The sequence below is a fragment of the Symsagittifera roscoffensis genome, chromosome 7 (genome assembly GCF_963678635.1).
Source record: "Symsagittifera roscoffensis chromosome 7, txSymRosc1.1, whole genome shotgun sequence".
Classification (NCBI taxonomy): domain Eukaryota; kingdom Metazoa; phylum Xenacoelomorpha; order Acoela; family Convolutidae; genus Symsagittifera; species Symsagittifera roscoffensis.
In genome coordinates this window covers 36,138,275-36,157,043 of record NC_087068.1, presented here as the reverse complement: position 1 = coordinate 36,157,043, position 18,769 = coordinate 36,138,275, and the positions used below count along the sequence as shown (strand labels likewise).

The 18,769-nt window shown below is 36.8% G+C and overlaps 2 protein-coding genes across 5 annotated transcripts in view; both read left to right on the top strand.

The window, feature by feature from the left end:
• The first annotated feature begins 11,334 nt into the window (after positions 1 to 11,334).
• On the top strand, positions 11,335 to 13,613 carry LOC134851785 (transmembrane emp24 domain-containing protein eca-like). Its single transcript, XM_063868017.1, has 3 exons — positions 11,335 to 11,527; positions 11,812 to 12,179; positions 12,668 to 13,613. The coding sequence occupies exons 1-3, from the start codon at positions 11,353 to 11,355 to the stop codon at positions 12,815 to 12,817; spliced, it is 693 nt and encodes a 230-aa protein (XP_063724087.1). The 5' UTR covers positions 11,335 to 11,352; the 3' UTR covers positions 12,818 to 13,613.
• Positions 13,614 to 13,648: 35 nt separating this feature from the next.
• LOC134851782 (coiled-coil domain-containing protein 66-like) overlaps positions 13,649 to 18,769 on the top strand; it is a 263,446-nt gene continuing 258,325 nt past the window's right edge. For all 4 annotated transcript variants that reach the window (XM_063868012.1, XM_063868013.1, XM_063868011.1 and 1 more), the window contains exon 1: positions 13,649 to 13,662. The gene's annotated coding sequence lies outside the window, so the exon portion shown is untranslated. The remainder of the gene's footprint in view (positions 13,663 to 18,769) is intronic.

The following is an 18,769-nucleotide window of genomic DNA, read 5'->3' as shown; positions in this document are numbered from 1 at the left end:
TTTCCTATTTCTTCTTTTTTTCGAAAGCCAGTGCGGGTAACATTTTGAGTGCTAAAGCGAACTCGTGGTTAGTTTCGTAATCCTTTTTCAATCCGAGCTCCGCGATTTTTCTCATAAAATTTTGTGGAAGAAACATCCCGACAGCTTGGTCTCGGGAAAATTTTTCTGGAACGCTTGAATAGCGGCCTGCTCAAAATCCAGTAAAATTTTTTCAGGTCTACTATCAGGGACTAGTATTTTTAGGGCTTCTAAGAAACGTTGGTAAGTTTTTTCTGTTTTATTTGGCAGGAACGCATATATGCAAGCAGGGGCTATTCCTGAAAGACTAACGTGTATGGAGTAAAGTTGATAAAACATTTTCGGGGTGACTTTAAAAGTTCCATCAGCCAACCAAAAGTTGGATGTTTCAAGCACACGTAGCATTTCAGGGTCGCCGAATAAAGTAATCCTCTCGTGATCATTTTGCCCACTGTCAAATCTTATAAAATTTTTGAAAAGTTCGGGTATTTCGAAACTTCTGGTTGCTGGGGAGACTGGTAAGACTTCTTCTCGTTGCTTGCGCGCTCGTTGTGCGGTGCGAACTAAATTTTCTTTGGATGGTAGGGCTAGTTGTGTGGCAATGTTGTCTGTAATTGGCTGAATGGCGGTTGCGACTGCGACGGTTGGGGTGTTACTATCGCTTAGCTCCTTGATGTTTTTCAAAACTAGTCGAGCATCAGGTTTGCCCGTGGAAATATCGTGATTATGTTGACCCCTCGTTTCAATAAAGTTTTCTCCATCCGTAATTGCTGTTGCGCGGCATTTATGGGTTTGGTACTTTGAGCAGTTCCAATTTGTTGTTGTTTTGTTTTTTTTTCGTTTAAGGTAATACTCGTGGCCTGATACCACTAGCATTTGTTTGTCTTTCGAAGATAAAGTAAAGTGGAATGACGCTTCAAACATTATATCTGATCTGATAGAGTGGTATAACAATGGTTAAAGAAATAGGCAGTATGATTTTTTATAAAACTCACAAACGTCTTTTGTTGCCTTCAATTAGCACCATGTAGGTTATCTCTGTTGTAAACTCGTGAGTGAGGGATTATTTCTCTAAATAATCGAAATGCAATTACTTTTGAGATGCTAGAGGCATGAAGTGAATTAAGACTAGCTTTTCAGGCCTCAATTAGTAAGCTTAATTGGACTACTCCTGTACTTATAAAAAGGACTTAATTTGAAAGAAATTATCGTCATTAAAAGGGGGTTAAATTGTTGTGGGGTTATCATGTTACGGGGTTATGATATAGGGGGTGTAAACAGAGGGGGTTAAATATCGTAGGGTTAAAGAGTGGGACACCATACCGATTCATGAAACATGTTCATGTTGTTTTGAGCTCAAATGTTTGCTAGTAATTGTTCAAGGAAATATTGCAGCATAGGATTTTCAAATTTTTTAAAAGTGGCACCGGCTGATAAATTTTTCTTTTGCGACAAACTGCAGCATAGGATTTTTAAATTTTTTAAAAGTGGCACCGGCTGATAAATTTTTCTTTTGCGACAAACTGGGCTGTGTGCCAGTCGACTAAAGATGTTAGTTTAATTTGGTGTGTACTGTTGAACAATCTCGGCAGGAGGTTTTCAATCTATTTTGATCTTTGAAAGAAGCATTGCAAATTGATCGCAATGATTGCGTATCTTATTTCTCATCAATTATTTTAAATTTTTTTTGATATTTTGATCAGTAACCGGAATGTTTGGGTTTCAGTTTCCATACAATCGTCAACGTTAGGATTTCGACAACTCCTGTTGGGGAAACTTTATTTGTATCACCAACTATTAAAAATGTTTTTAGTTGAAATACTAGAATTTCGAAATATACTAAAATGTTCTAGAAGCTTTCCGACCAATTGAATTATTAAATCAATCTCAAGATAGAAATGTGAAGTTTTTTGAAGATCAAAGTTTTTATTGTTCCTGCCATTTGAAAAATGGGGAGGAACTTTGTATTTGGGTATTTTTTGTTTTCTACAAAAAATCAGGTACCACAATTAATCATCGGAATCGGTCGAGTGATATATCATATTAAAGCCTTTCCAGTCGTGATTTGAAAGACATTTGAAAATTTCCAAAACGTTTTCCCTGTATTGAGATAAACAATTTTAAAATTCAAAAAACAGGTCTAAGTTCGAGCGAGCGAGCAGGCTTACAATAGCTTATGCTTAATTTAGGCTTTGAAATTTTAATTTCCTTCAAAAAATTTTTTTTTGCGCCATTTTTGAATTCATAACAGCTTCGAAAATTCAAAAATTTTCTGCAAAGTAATTTGAAAACAGGTTTTGAATCTGTTAATTTTTTTAGTCATTTTTTTTTTACAAAAACTGTTTTTTTTTGCCTAATTTACTCTGACTGTCAAATATTCCTATGTTGTAGTTTTTCGTTCAAATTCTTCTTTTACATCACAGAAAAATTGACACTTTTTGAAAAAAAAAAACAATATTTGACACTTTTTTTAAGATATGGACATTCTGTGCTACTTGCACAGTAACCGGCTATCCTTGTTTATTTTTTTGACAGAATCCTTAAGTTGTTACAAGATGTTTTCAGATTTTTGAAATCATTATAAAACACATTTGTTCAAAAAAGTTAGTTTTGGTTTTTCGAAAGTTTTGAATTTTTTTGATATTTACCCCTGTGATAGCTTTTGGATTTACTCAAGTACTTGTAAAACAGAATAAGTAAAACGTTTTAATTTAGACTGCTAACTTGTCTTATTTTATATCTGAGATCATGATTGTCTTTTCATGTCTCTATCTCAACAGCAATGTCCTAACTGACTATTGCGCTTGGCCTGCATGAACGGCCTTGAATAGTAATAACAATACATAACAGAATAATTAATAGCACTATTCTCAGAGGTTACTGTGGCAGCAGTACTACACGGTACCACATTCCCCTGACGACAACAAAATTTTATATAATACTTTATGAAATTTTATAAATAATACGAGTTGTTCAAAGTTTACAGAAAATTTGTTCTCCTTTTCCTTAGTCTTTTGTTATTTTCTTTAAAACTTCTTCTTTGTTTCTTGCGACGTTCCATGATCCCGCCTCGTCCAGTGACGTAGCACCAAACTTTCTCTTGAAAAGGTGTCGCTCTAGCCTGTCAAACGTGTTGGTTTCCGACGCTTCCTTGGTGTTTATGTTCAACTTCGCTAGTCGCAATCTGTAGGCCTCAAGTGCTGCCAGGTTCAACTCGGTGACATCGTCCTCACAACCAATCAGTTTTATCGAGTGTGATACGGGACTGCCATACCTCTTCGGTCCCTGGTTTTTAGTTTGTCTATTACTCCGTCTGACTGTCGTGGTGTCTTCCTCCTTATCGGATTCATCCGCAAATCCTGGTGTGGAATAATCTACTGGTTCCATTTGTCGTGACATTAGTTTCTCGGCTTCTTTTTGGACTCCGCGAGTCAACACTTGATTTGTTACATCTTCCCATTCTTGAGATGTCATGTTATTGTTTTGAAATGTGTCCAGAATTTCTTTTTCACTTGTCTGTTTTGTGATCTTCTTGGTAGTAGGAGCTTCCTTTGGTGTCGACGGCGGTATGTATACTGCCTCGTTACTCGTATCACGTTGTTTAGTAACTGTTTTGGCAGCTTTCGTCGTTCCTGATTCTTGTGTTTTGCCCCTTGTCGGTTTTTTGTTCTGGACTATCGGTCCTGCTCTGTTCGGTTTTTCCCGTTTACCTCCTAAGTTAAGGCCTCCGCCGGTTCTTGTGTCTCTTGATTTGACTACGCTCGGTGAGTTTTGGAACTTTTCTTTTAGCTGACTATCTTCTAGATTTTCGTCTTGCAGCCCCCGGTCTTTCGCGTCATGTTCTTCGGCAGAATCGCTGTCTTCCTGTACTGGGAGTGTTCCTGTTTTTTGTTGTTTACTTCTCGGTTCCTCTCCGGTTGGGCTCCTTTTCTTCTCTGCACTATAGGCTTTGGGCTGTGTTAACAGTTTAGATCGCGCAATGTCGCTTTTTCTATATACTGCACCCGCAGCCGTTTTGATGGTCGATGGTGTCGCTGATACTATCTTGGATTTTAAGGGTATTGTCAGGGCCTTCCCGCTCTTCCTTTGTTCGTGTTTCCGAAGGAAACTTCCAGACAAGTCCTCCTTTGATTTGGTTTGTTTGTCTTCAATGAATCCACGTTCCCATGAGTATAGAAGTTCTTTCCTCAGTTCGGGATTTATCGTACTGGTTTCATCTACGACCCGGCGTAATTCGCTGTCTGAGAGATCCCGTCTGGTGGCATTCCACTTAGCGTTTGCCTCTAGAAGTTGTTGAGTTCTTTAGCTTTGGCCCTCTCTTTTGCAATTCCCGTGTCGTGTCGAAACGAAGGGCTTGTATCCCTGCTATTTCGTCCTTTGCGAATGATTTTAACATTCTCCCTCGACTGATCTATTCGCCTTTTCAGCTGTGATGCTGTTAGTGCCGATCTCTCCAAGTGTTCTTTATCTAAACGATCAGAATCCATCAAAAATTTATCCCTTACAATCTTAAATTCCGTTTTCGGTAATCGGCCGAAGTGTGCTTCGAACGGGGACACTTTTATTGATTTCTGTTTATTCCATCTTAGGTCCCTAATTATTGTACTCAAACATAATTTAATCGATTGTACTTTCTCGTCGAGTAGCATTACCCCCAATCTTCTTTTAATGGTTTGTATTGTTCGTTCGACTAAGCCGCATCCTCGGTGATCCCCGACTGGACAGAATTTTTGTGCGATGTTATTTTCGGTGCAAAATTTTTTCATAGCTTTCCCTTTGAACCCCGAAAATTGGTCCGTTTTAATTGATTCCGGTATTCCATGAGTGTCTATATAAGTACGGAGAAATTTTATTGTTGATTTTCCCCCTGTAGATTTCGTTACTTTGACTGATGGAAATTTTGAGTATCTATCAATAGCGACTAATAAGTATATCTTCTTCCCCTTATGATCTTCAAGTGGGCCCGCATAATCTAATTGTAGTTCTTGACCTGGCTGTGACAACAGTGGGAGTGGTTTAGTCGAATTTTTGGGAATTAAGTATTTAGCGTTCTTACCATAACGAGTACAGCTTCTACACTCTTCGGCCATATTGACTATGTCTTTATGCATATGCGGCCACCACAGGTAGTTTGAGACCTCCAACATTGCTTCCTGTCCAGGATGACCTTGATGAAGTCGTCGGAGCACTGCTTGTCTCAACTTTTCGGGCACGGCCAAACGATTGTCTACTAGAAGGCAATCGTCTACCACCGACATCTGGTGCCACAGAGGATTTGTGTAGGGTCCCATGAGCTCGAAACCATGTCTGTCATTTCGTTCCACTAATCTTCTTAGCCGGTCCATCCAGGTATCTTCCGACACTAGTTCTGCGAGGAGACTTTTGTCAAATAATTTAACGAGTGAAAGTGGGTTATCTGACTCCATTAACTGTTCCCCCCGTTTGTACTCAGATTTTCGTGAATTGTGTCTTGTTTTTTGTGGTGTGATTACACAAGTCTCCGTTCCTGAACTGTAATCCCGGTCGTCACTATCCAGAGTTAAATCGACTTCGACGATTTGTCCCACTTCTGCTTCGTCTCCGGAAGTGGACAGACCTGGTGATTTCGGGTTTTGTATCCCCGAGGTAGCCTCTAACTCCATTGCTACAAATGGGGGTTCTGTACTCCTTCCTGAGCCCACCAGTTCCCAGAATGAGACTATTTTTGATTGAGCTGTTGAAACAGTTGAGGTCGATGGTCCTCTTTTTCCTGGGCTGACTGCTTGAGCAGTTGACGTTGATTGTCCACTTTGGGTGTTTGGCAAATACCACCTCGCCTGTGTTGTTTGTTCCAAGTCCGAATCCTCTGATTCTGATATGTGTGGCCGTATCATCCTAGTCCTGTGAAACGTTGTTGTCACTTCTCTCAAGGTATTGTTATTATTTCTCTCCTGGATCCTGACATTCTTTTTCTATTTTTCAATTCGTCTGATTGCATTTTTCTCGATTTCTGATTTAAGAATTTGCTGGTTTTTTCTAATGACTGAACCGACTGTATCCGCTGACGATTCTGAGATATACTGATTTTTGGATTTTCGCGCTTTTCTCGTTGAAACGAACGCGAATCTTCATTTCTTTCGTTCCGGTCGTGCTTTGTCCATTTTGGACCGTTTTGGTTGCTATAGCAACGGGTAGATGACGTGTTCTTAATCGACATATTTTGATCAATTCTAGAATATTCTAGAACGTTTTCGTTCCGGTCGAGCCTATCCTGATCATTTATCCGACTGTTTAAACAGTCGAGAGCTTTATGGAAACTTTCGATTGATGTAACTACGAATTTTTCATCCAATACTGACTCCGGCCAGGGTTCCCCCTTTGGATTTCGAGAAAGATAATCTACTATACCCATATCTTTTCCTGGTAAATGAACAACCTTAAATTGGTAAGGTAATAGTCTGTCTACCCATCTAGTTAATCTAGATTGGTACGTTTTATTTGATTTATTTTCATCCAAAGCAGAGACTAGCGCTTTGTGATCTGTAGCGATTACGAATTCCTTGCCTAATAAATAGTGTTTAAATCGATCAACCGACCATACAACTGCAAGCAGTTCAAGCTCATTTGTGGAATATTTTTTTTCTTGTGTATTTAGGTACCTGGAAGCGAATGCGATTGGTATCCACTCCCCCTCAGCGTTTTGTTGTTCTAGCGATGCGCCCAGCCCACTGTGACTGGCATCACATTTCACCCTAGTGTCTAAACTGGGGTCATAATAATGAATTTTTGTTATATTCGCAACCGCTGTTTTTATTGACTCGAATATTTCCGATTGTTCTTCTTTCCATTCGAATTTTTTTACTTGAATTTTTACACTTTTGAGTTTCTTTTTCTCATTTTCTTCGCGTAATAGTGGTCTCAATTTTTCTGTTAGCGTAGCCGCATTTGGGATGAACTTGGCCAGATGATTTATACTGCCTAGAAATGATCTAAGTTGTTTCAGTGATGTTGGCGGGCTAAGTTTTAGGATCGCTTCTGTTTTTGTGATTTTAGGAGAGATTCCATCCGACGATAACTTATGCCCCAACCAATTCACTTCCTGTTGAAAAAATTCACATTTCGACAGTTTTAATGCCAAATTCTCTTTATCTAGCTTTTTTAGGACATTCATAATCAATTCTTCATGTTCTTGTTCACTCCCTTTTGATACAATAAGTATATCATCAAGAAAACAGAACGTGTTTTCCGCATGATTTAATGTTCTGTCCATAGCTTTTTGAAACTCTGCTGGCATGTCTGCCAAACCATAAAACCCTGTTAAGAATCTGTATGTACCAGTGGCTTGCCCACCTATGATGTTGAAATTGCATTGTTTCGCTGTCTCTGCAGTCAACTTTAATTGACTGTACGCGTACTTCAAATCTAGTACTGAGAAATACAGTTTCCCGTTTGTGTTCGCTGCGACAATTTGGCTAACACCGTCTATCAATTCATCCACATTTGGCATTTGATATTTGTTTTTAAACAATTGTCTATTGATGGGTTTGGCGTCTAGCGCCAACTTTATGGAATCATCTTTTTTCACGGTTATTACAATAGGTGCTATAAAACAATCACTAGTGCATTTGTCTAATCGTTCTATATGCCCTTCTTTTAACAGTTTTTCCATTTCCTCGTACACTTTCTCTTGTATGTGTATCGGAATGCGTCTCCCCTTTTCTTGTAAAGGGCAGAGTGGGTACTTGAACTTTGTGCTAACCACATGATTTTTTGAGCACCCTTGACGATCGAAAAGATTCTTAAATTTACTGTAAAATTTGTTTTTCCAACCTTCTGACTGTTCGCACAGTAAGACATCAAACCTCGTCTTTTCTTTTGGTGCCAACTTCTGTGTTGTGTGTATTCCCACTTTGCTCTGTAAATCCAGCCCCAAAATACACCGTGTGCGTCTTTCTGTGATTAAGAACGATGCTCCCACCACTTCCCACCCCGCCGAACGGATGTTCGTGGTGATTGCACCCAGTATGTTAATCGGCTGCTTGTTGTAGTCTACAAATTTTGTAGTCAAATTGAGATTCTCCCGTGGAATAAACTTGGTATTTTTCGAAGATTCTAGAATCATCTTTGCAGTCGCCCAGTTCAAGAAAGATACTGGACTACCCGTATCGATGGTCATATTTATGATCTGATGATCGATTCTCACCAGAGCCTTTAGTGACCTTATTTGTTTCGATCGAGTATTTCTTCTGATGTCAACCATCTGTACATCCTTTCTGTGCTTGTCGGTTTCTTTATTTTTATTCGATTGCCCTTTTATATATTCATCAATTTCTTCCAGCGAAGATAGTTCTGATTCGATCGACATAATTTCGAATTCCTCACACGATGCGAATGACTGAATCAGGTTACACTCTTCATCTGAGCTTGATGATTTTTCTGCAATCTCATTCACTTGTTGTGATTTACACATTTTAGCGAAATGGTTCGGTTTAGAACAATTCTTACATGTTTTACCCATGGCCGGGCATTTCTTCAGATGTCTTCTCCGAATATTCGACCACATCGGGTACACGTCTTTGAATCTGCAAAACTTCTCCCCTCCTTTCTGTCTGCAAATTTCTTTCTATACCCACTGTTTGCTTGTCTTCTTCCGCTAGCATTCTTGTTACCGATACTCATTATGGGTTCTTGTTTTATCTTCGCTGCCCCATTTATCTGAACTGTACTTGCAGTTGTTGCGTTAGTTTTCTGAAACGCCTGTGTTGTCTGTTTACTTTGTTCAAACTTTAACGCTCTTTTCAGTACTTCTTCCGGTGAAAATGTTTCAAATGTCAATGTGTCTTGTAATACCACATTCTTCATTTTTGAGATGAATAGGTCCCGCACTAATTGATCCTCCAGTGTTCCTAGCTCAGCTTTTGCTGCTTGTGCAGTTAATGCTGCATGAAATGCCTCGAGTGTTTCTCCAGTTTCTTGTGATCGATTGAATAGTTTATAACGTTCATATGTAACACTCTGTGATTTGTCAAATGACACTTTCGCCAAGGCCACCATCTCTCGAAATTCTAACTTTGACACTTCCACATGGGGGTTCTTTTGGACGAATTTCTTCTTACCTTCTGTACCCAACGCCAGGAATAGTCGGGAAGCGACTCTTTTCTGTACCTCGTTGTAGTATACGTTGTGACCAACCTTTGGACCTCTAGCTCTTCTTTCTTCATTTTCCAGGTTAATTTTATCTCTAGCTAGTTGATCTCGGGCTTCTCTATCGGCAGTCGCTTGTGCATTTTCGTTTTCTCTTGGAGTTTCGGGTCTTGGTAACTGTTCTAAATGAACTTCTTTTGGTTCTTGTAACAAAAGTTCCGGGTCCACACTCCTTCACGGTCACGGCCAAAAAAAATTGATCTAGCCATATCCTAAAATTCCAGGGAGGGTCAGAGTTCGCGGTTGTCCAAAATACTGGAATCCCCATGTCCGTTCTGTTGTCTTGGGACAGGAATCCTGCTGGCTGCGCCATGTGATAGCTTTTGGATTTACTCAAGTACTTGTAAAACAGAATAAGTAAAACGTTTTAATTTAGACTGCTAACTTGTCTTATTTTAGATCTGAGATCATGCTTGTCTTTTCATGTCTCTATCTCAACAGCAATGTCCTAACTGACTATTGCGCTTGGCCTGCATGAACGGCCTTGAATAGTAATAACAATACATAACAGAATAATTAATAGCACTATTCTCAGAGGTTACTGTGGCAGCAGTACTACACGGTACCAAAATTTTTGCTACTCATTCGTTTCTTGAATGATTGATGATATCGAATACAGTGTTCACATGTCTTTTTGAGACAAGCGGGAAGACTGAGGGAAGTAGTAAGCTATAAACTGCGAGACGCTGGGAAAAAAATCCAAAAACGAGAATGTAGCCTTTTTTGATTTACCTAATAAAATTAGTTTTCTAATTACACTTGCGAAACGAGTGTATTAGTACGAACCTTCTTTTTTTTCTAAGCGAAGTCGCAATTTTCGGTGCCACTTTTGGAGCACCTTAACAGCTTTTTCATAGCTTGTGCTTTGACATTCGAATAGTAATAAGTTAACATATTTGATGCTTTTTTAATTCATCAAATGAACCGAAAAAAATTATTTGTTTCAAACAACATAACGATAATGAAAACTCGATTTCAGAAATTTTCGAACTCAATATATCTCGCAATTTTTTAAAATGCATAATTTATACTTAATTTGGCTTTAAGCTTTGCGATTTGTTACATGCAAAGTTAGTGTGGATAACTTCAGTTTGTTTTATTCTTAAATTATTATCTGCAAAATTTAGTCCATTTGTATTTGGTGCCATTTTTGCTGAACTGCATTGGCAATTTATTAGCATATGTAGCTGCTTTATTCGTGACTAGTGTTGGGCGGTTGTTAAGCTTGGGTGGCTGAGTGGATAGAGCGTGAGGCTCAAAATCTCTTTATTGCAGTAAGTCGCAGATTCGAATCCTAGCCGATTTTTGGCTAACTCGAGGCTTATATCAACTTTTTCTTCTTTCACTTAATATTGCTGATTTTTGGTCGTGTTCTTGCAAGTGTCTGCGAAGCGCAGCTTCGCCTTTGTGTAAAAAATTGTGGACGAACAATGTCGTATAGTTTTTAAGGCGTAGTTTTCGATGCTGCATAGTTCCAGTTTCAAGTTATTGGTGGAAAAATTGATGATTTTTCAATTTTTTGTGCTCTGCTCCTACCTGTTCCCTGCTTGCATTCCCAAACCCCCCGCCCGTAGAGTGATCTAGGCAAATAACTACTACTGAGGGACTAGTTTTAGCTGAGAGAGAACGCTTGCATATAAATTGATAGGTTATTTCTTCCATTAACTGGTGGTGCTTTACTGAGCCTAAATAATAAATTAACATTCCTCTTCAATTATATCTGCGATGTGTGAGCCAGAAGCCAATAGTTGATTGGATTGGTAATTTTAATGGTTGTGGATAGTTAATTTAATTGTTTGTATTGAAATTTACTTTTTCAATTCTGTTTTTATCTGAAGGTAATCAATTACTGAATTGATCGATAATATACAGTGTGTTTAGAGTGATTATGAAGATGTCGGTTATTCGCCCTAGTTTAGTTGTTTTTCTGATGGTTGCCACAGTTTCCCCCTTTATTTGCACAGTATTCTCCTTGAACAATCCCTCCAGTTTAGAAAGTAATCCTACACTCTTCACTGCAAGTTACGAAAACTGAAAATTAAAACGGCTTTTTTGCTATTGGGCTGTTGAATAGGGGTTGTAAAGAGGTCGTGTATTAATTTGGAGTTAGTGTTTAATAATAATTTCAGATTGGATTTTGAGTGCGGTGTAATGAAGATGGTCCTCGCTTGTTCGTCCCTTAGTAGAGTTAGTTCAATGATTACTTTCGCAGTTGTCGTTGTGGTGGTGTTTGTGCCTGCAGTGACTCATGCTCTCTACTTCCACATATCGGAGACGGAGAGAAAGTGTTTCATCGAAGAAGTGCCTGACGAAACTCTGGTCAAAGGTCACATACTTTTCAATATTCTTTTCCGAGAGTCATGTTTGTGTAGTCAATAACAATAATGGAATGATAGTTTTGAGATTTTATGTTTGATGCCTGCAGTCGGACAGGGTGAAACTGTCCGCCTATGGTCTTGTATGCTATGGTCACTCTAGCACCTTTCTAATTTCCATTGTTAAGTGGTTGAATCATACTGAAACCTTGAAGCTGTTCAATCTTGATACTAAGTATATTAAACAGGTATGCAATTTATAAGTTGAATTCAATTTGAATGTTAAATTGTTCAGGTAATTACAAGACAATGATCCAGAATACCCAGACAAACGAGTTCCTACCGCCCAGTCAGGGCATCGGGATGCACGTGGACGTCCGAGATCCCAACGACAAGATGGTTTTGAGTCGGACGTACTCGGCCCAGGGCCAGTTCACATTCATATCGCACATACCTGGCGAACACGTGATCTGTCTGTACTCGAACACGAGCAAGTGGTTCGGAGGGGCCAAACTGAGAGTGTACCTGGACATTCAGGTGGGGGAGCATGCGAATAACTACCAGGAGATAGCCTCGAAGGATAAACTGTCTGAGTTGCAACTGCGGATGCGACAGTTGAATGACCAGGTGCAGCAGATACAGAAGGAACAAAATTACCAGAGGGTTAGTTAGCTTATACATAATTATAAATGGAAAATTTTTTAGAGGTCTAAAAAGGCGCCAACATCAACAATCAAGAAATTTTTTCGGGAAAAAATGGTGTTAAAAAATTGTTTGGGCCAAGATAATCTGTTGTTGCTGCATTATGATCTCACAAATTTTCGATGAAGAGGGTCTTTTGGATTTAGGCGCTATAGTTGGTCAACCTGATTTGGGGGCACCTTCAGGTATTTGACCTCATTGTCCAGAGGTCTTTGTAGTGTTTTTGGAGAGCACTGAAAATCAATTTTATTGATTTAAAAACCCGCCCCGCCCTCGAAAAAATCCTAGATCCGTTTCTGCACCCTAATTTACTTAAATTATTGATTAAATGTAAGTGGTCAAGGGGGTGTTGTGTCTGAAGCTTTCTTGCTTTATTTTATTTTATTTCTAGACGAACTATATACGCACGCTTGAGTTTGTTTGAAAAACAAAAGCCTTGTTTGTTTTAGCAACGCGAGAAGAGATTCCGAGACACTAGCGAGTCCACTAGTCAGCGAGTGATTGTGTGGGCCATGTTCCAACTGGTCATCCTGGTCGCGCTCGGATTCTGGCAAGTGCAGCACCTCAAGAAGTTCTTTATCGCCAAGAAGCTCGTCTGATTGAAGTGAACCAAAGACCATCTTACCAACATCACTACTAGGCGTTCTCGGCAGTCTAATTTAAACAAAAATGCAGAAACTGTGTTCTTATGGATAGTGTATATCATTTTCGGACAAAAGTCGGAATTACAAAGAGGTCTTGTGTATATGTAACACAAAAAAAAACAACTGGCGTGCATTAAAAGAAAGAGCCTATAGAATGAATCAAAACTACGAATGAAAGAATGGACTAGTAAAAAACTCTTAGCGTTAGACTGCATAATTGAAGTACTTTTTTTGGAAATCGCGCAGTAATTCTCAATTGAATGACCGTTTTTAAAACAATTCGAGTTGTGAATTTATCGTTGTAATCATCCATAGCTTGAAAACATATTGCTTGAAACAATATTGTACTTTTTTTTCAGTTATTTTGAAAATATGAGCTTTTGAGTCGAGCATATGGCAATTACAACCAATTTGGTGTAATCATAACCGCTTTATTTGGTTGAATGATGAAATTGATGTAAATTACGTGTTTTGACTTTACATAAGGCGATGGGTTGAGTTAATAATATTTTTATGTCCTGGTTTTTTGTTTCATTTTACTCCATTTGACGCAATCAATTTTTGGAGTCAAACAAAAAGAGCATTTCAATTGGTATCAATAAATTGATTTGAATAATTTCGTCTCTTGTCTTTGCAGGCGCTCCCTGTTATTATATCATTTTTGTCTTTTGAGAAGTTGTTCCTATGGAGTATTTCATTTATTTGTAAATTCAGCTTATATAAATTTAAATTCATTATGCGGTTTTTCAAACTGGTGAGTTGAGAGTGGTAGCATGAAATGGAGAAAAACTTATTAAATATTGATTCGTGGCAAGTTTCCAACTTGATGATCAGAAATGTGCACGTGAATATTAACTGAAACTGTTTCATCTTTATTTTTTGCATCGTTACCGCAAATTTATTATTAGCGAGTAAATTTGTAAAAATTAGCGAATAAAAGCGGAAATAAATTACATTTGAAAGAGCTCGTAGCTTTGATCAGGTAAGAAGCATACTTGTTGAAGACACATTTACTTTACTTTTTGATAAAATAACTAATCATCTTTGACAACGGATCGAGCGGGTTATAAGTTGAAACATTGTCGACTCATATTTAGGTTTGGCTTTTTTTGTTTCGTCGAGGTTACTGGAAATCACAAGGGAAACGTATTTCTCTAAAAAAAACTTGTTCTTTTCCCAGACGAGATATGCTGTGGCAACCTCAGATTGATGTTAGTTTAAGTGAAAACATGTCACGAAGTTCCGGCTTTCAAAATAACGGCTGAAAATAATCTACCAGCAAAAATGCAGAAAACTAGTGTGCTGGGGTTTAAAAAAGACTATTTTAGTATTCTTGTGGAGTTCAGTTAGAACCATTCATAGTTGTTAACATACTTATTGGGCGTCCTTAATTTCTAAAAATTTTCTGACCTTTAAGCAAAAACAAATTCTAGATAGTTGTTTGAAGTCACGCGGTTGGCTTTTTTTGCAGAGCGCTGCTGAATGAATATTGTTTTGAAGTTATGGGCCTGAAGTTATTAACTTACTTTGTCAGCATGTCAATTCTCATAAAACATTCCAATTATGTCCGCAAGAACATTTTCAGTGGAAACTCCCAGGTGAGGGCTAAGTAAAAAGGAACGCAAGATAATTGAAAAGCCAAGACGAGATTATTTATGGCGCGGACATGATTATTGATATATTGATTATCATTTTAGTCAATCATGTCCAGTGTTCTCTGATGCTAATGGTGAACATATTTTTGAGAGATTTTTGTTGTTTTAATTTCTCTCAGTTTTAATTTCTGCAGAATCTCGAACTTCAAAATGGTTCATTTCTTTCGGAAAGTTGCCAATGTTAAGTATTGTTGCTGCGGCTGGATTAGGAAAAAATGCTACAAGACTGATTTTTTTTTGCTTCGAAAAACTTAGTGGCTCAGTATTTTGATCAATGTGCTCGACTTTCAATTCCACCAAAACCGATTAAGACAAAACAAATTGAAGTGAATATTAAATTTTAAATTTATTTTGAAAATCCGCGCCCCCCCCCCCTCGAGAAATTCTTGATTAGAAAAGGAGAAATTGTGATTAGAAAAATTTCTGAGTGAGCAAAATAAAAAATCCGTTGTTTCGACATCATCGTTAGCTGCGGAAAAGAAGATGCAGATAAAAATTAAACTATCGATATGAGAATACTTAATTTATTCTATTGATCTAAAACCATCGATATAGTGGGTCATGATGAACTGATTAAATTTTACAATTATGACTTGAAAAAACCAGTCTAGGAAACGAGTGTAGGTATCTTATCTATCAATTAATGCAAGTCCAGCGCACATTTTGACAGTTGACAGCTGCGTTTAGTAATTGTAATAATGATGAAACCAAAACAAAAAACTGTAATTATAGAAAAATCAAATTGATTATGTAGAAATTGAAAACAAAAACTTCTTCAGGAATACAATTTTTTTCATAAAGGTAAGAAAAAAGCTTAACCTTGAACACATATTCAAACGAGCATCGTTAAAATGACTATATTTCGCGGAATCGTTAAGCAAAAAAAACTAAGAATTGAAAAAAAAATCAAAATGAGTTTTAACTATCGTGTAACCCGCTTCACTATCTAATTGACACGCTGAAGTTACCAAAACCTAACTAAATTGTCTAAAATGTAATTTATCAGAATAGAATACTTCAATAAAATCAGCCAATGGATCAAATACTTCAAAACTGCCAACTCAATTGGTACAAAACTTCAAAAATCATAAAACTACCAACAAATAAATATTCTCAAAAAGATTTTTTTTTTCAGTGTTGTTTGAGTAAAAGTCACGAATAGCTGTGTTTTAATTTTTGTTTTTCAGTTTTTTTTTCGAAAAGCAACGCAATATGTTCAACGACGTGTGTTTGGGCGACTAAATGCTTGGTAACTGAAAGTTAATCAATAAAAAACCAATGTTGTAACTTTATTTTTTCTGAAAATTCAAATTTGGCTTAGATCTCATTGAAACCAAATACCTTTGTAGATATTTACCTTTTAATATTATTTTTGTTGATTTTTTTGTTCTATGTTTAAATATAATTAAATATACAATTTCGTTTGAAAAACAATTTTTTTCTTGTTTTTAGTTTGTTGTAGTCAAGATTGCATAATATAAAACCGTGCAGAAATTTAAATGCGTTATAAAGTACTTTTTCATTTTTTTTGTACAATTTTTCCCACTTGGAAAAGTCCGAGATTCCCGAAAACAGAAAAAAGGTTCTATTGGCAATCTACTGAGCCTATTCTTAATTTTAAAAAAAAAGTTTTGTTATTATATTCGTTAAGCTAGCTTGGAAACAATATAATTTTGTAGTATTTATTTAAAAGACATAAAAAAACGAATTTGAAATGTATCATTTTTTAAACAGAATGTTGTTTGGAGCGCAGATCAAAGTTTCTTTTTAAATAGCATCTGAAAACTTACGATTTGCACTCATGAAAAAAAAAATTGAATGTTTTGGAACCAATTAGGGCGAAATATAGTAAAAACGTTTGTTAAGGTTAAATATGATCTATTTCTCTCTAATATCAGAAAAAATAGCAAATAAAGTCTGAAAAACAGGCAATTTTCATATTACTAAATTGAAAATTTTTAGCTCAAGTTTTAGCAGACATATAATTCAAAACTATATTATATGCAACTGAAAAGTCTACAGTTTTGGACGCGAACCTGTTCAAAATGTTAGAACGCATCTAAAATGAAAGAAAGTTTAAGTTTCGAAACAATTTATGGGCCATTATTTGCTTAGTTTTGAATGTATAAAACTGAATGAATAACAGTTCATTTGTTTTTGAATTGGAATGATTATGATTCGCTGTTCATCTTCATCGACATCTCCCCTCACTTGCGTAAAAACTCAAACTGATTTATTTGGCATAAACCAAAGTTTTAAATATACCAACAAGAACAAGTTCAAGTTCAAGTTGGAGCCTCAGTTCAAGTTGGAGCGATTTCTAAGACAGATTAATTCTCGGCTTACGCGTTATTAGCACGAAATATAATTCGTGTGAATTTTCCAAAATGCTTATATCCCGATAAATTCACAAAATATGATCACAGGTGAATTATAATTTCAAACTTGAAATGGAACTTTTTAAATTAAAATGTCGAACAAAACTAGCTTGAGTGTAAAACCACAAAAAAATTGCTCAATAAAATGTCGAAAAACACCCCGAACAGAAACTTTCCATCTACTGAAAAACAAATATGTAGCAGCATTCAGAGTTTTTTTAAATCTAATAATCAACATTTGTCTCCAAATGCGAGACATTAACTATTGCGCTACCGTGTATGATTAAGCACTAGTTATGGCATATCGAACAGCTGCAAAGCCTATGCGGGAAATTCAACGAAGCGTATATACATCTTGTTGTTTAAAACTACAAACTAGAAGGCGTACATCAAACTAGAGACGCTCCATTACGGATAGTATCCAATGCAAGTATTGATTCTTTTACGGTCGCCCAGCTGCATTTTTCCCTAATTTTTGTTTCCGCAATCCAATGATCTCAAATTTTGCGGAAATTTAACCAACAACAAACATGAATTGTCTCTAAAATTACCACTTGTTAATCATACTTCGACTTAATTCCATAAATTAATGTATTTTTGTATTTAGTTAGACCCAAACTTGAGTAAAACTAGCAGCAAATTTAGTGTACAATCTCCTCCTCCTTTGAGTTTTTTAAAATTGAAGTTTGGAATAAGAATAGAGAATTGTCGCTTCAATAAAAAAACTAAGTTAATTTTGGTTGTTAATAGTAAAAACTACTCCAATATATATTTCAAACAAATTTTTTATTAGCTTTTTTTTGTTGAAAAACAGTAAGTTGCATTGATTTTTTTGGATCAAAATTAAAATGAGCGGTAATTTTTAAGTAGATGTTAAGCAGAGGTGAGTGTTAAGTATATCTGCCAACAGTTTTACCCAATTTCTAGACACGGTTTTTTTTACGATTTTCAAGATTACCATCTATGTATGCTTCAATGAAGCACCCGTTTTGTTTCTGCATATTTTCATTGTACTATAATTAGTGCTTGATCATGTTCTGTAGCGCAGTAGTTGAAGTCCTGCATTTGGAAATGATTGTCCGTAAAAAGATCAGCAGCGCTACTTCGGGTGCACCCAGATGTTTTTTAGTTAAAAATTTCTTCAAATAAACAGCAAACGCTTTTTTTGAAACTCTCGTTGTTTTCCGGGTTCCATGACAATCTATTTTTTTTTCAATCTACCCTATGCCAATCTACCCTGTGCCATTATACCTTTTATTTTATAAATTGTTCAATTGGTCAGAAATAACTGAACTGACTATCTCGGTCTAAGTCTAAGGGGATAACCGGCTCTAATTGTCATATAGAATCGTAGCCTCTGTTGACAAGCTCGCAACCCACTAATTTTTTGTTATCATTCCGTCTTCAATTAGGCGTAGAGTAGTATGAGATTGTGCGAATTGGCATTGGGTAAAATGGAATATAGAGTAAAATGGAGTGGGCAGATGGTCCTGCTACCGCTTTTGGCCCTGTATAGTAAATGCAATTTGTAACTTTTGTTAACCTTTCCTTCTGGCTTTCGTAACAAAAGTAACGGAACAGTCGTGCTCGGGGTGGTTGTTTTTCAGACGAATTTCGAATTTTGAACTGGCCAGTTTTGAGGAAATTATTTAAAATCATTCAAAAGATATTCTTCTCCTGAGTTTAAATTTGAAATGACATTTCACCTGTGAAATTAGTTTTTTAATTTAATATTAAGTTTTTTCTTCATTTTATATTATTAAATTTATTTTTTTTCTTCAACATATTACTGCTCGATAGAAATTAAAAGGCAGTTGATAGATTCAGTGCATCGCCCTGATACGAGCAATCTTGTTGTTTCGACTTTTCTAACG

What these genes read in the sequence shown, in the direction of transcription:
- LOC134851785 (XM_063868017.1), top strand. Translation starts at nt 11,353, where the DNA reads ATGAAGATGGTCCTCGCTTGTTCGTCCCTTAGTAGAGTTAGTTCAATG. An exon ending in TGACGAAACTCTGGTCAAAG is followed by an intron (nt 11,528 to 11,811) that starts GTCACATACTTT and finishes TAAATTGTTCAG; the next exon opens with GTAATTACAAGACAATGATC. An exon ending in AGGAACAAAATTACCAGAGG is followed by an intron (nt 12,180 to 12,667) that starts GTTAGTTAGCTT and finishes TGTTTGTTTTAG; the next exon opens with CAACGCGAGAAGAGATTCCG.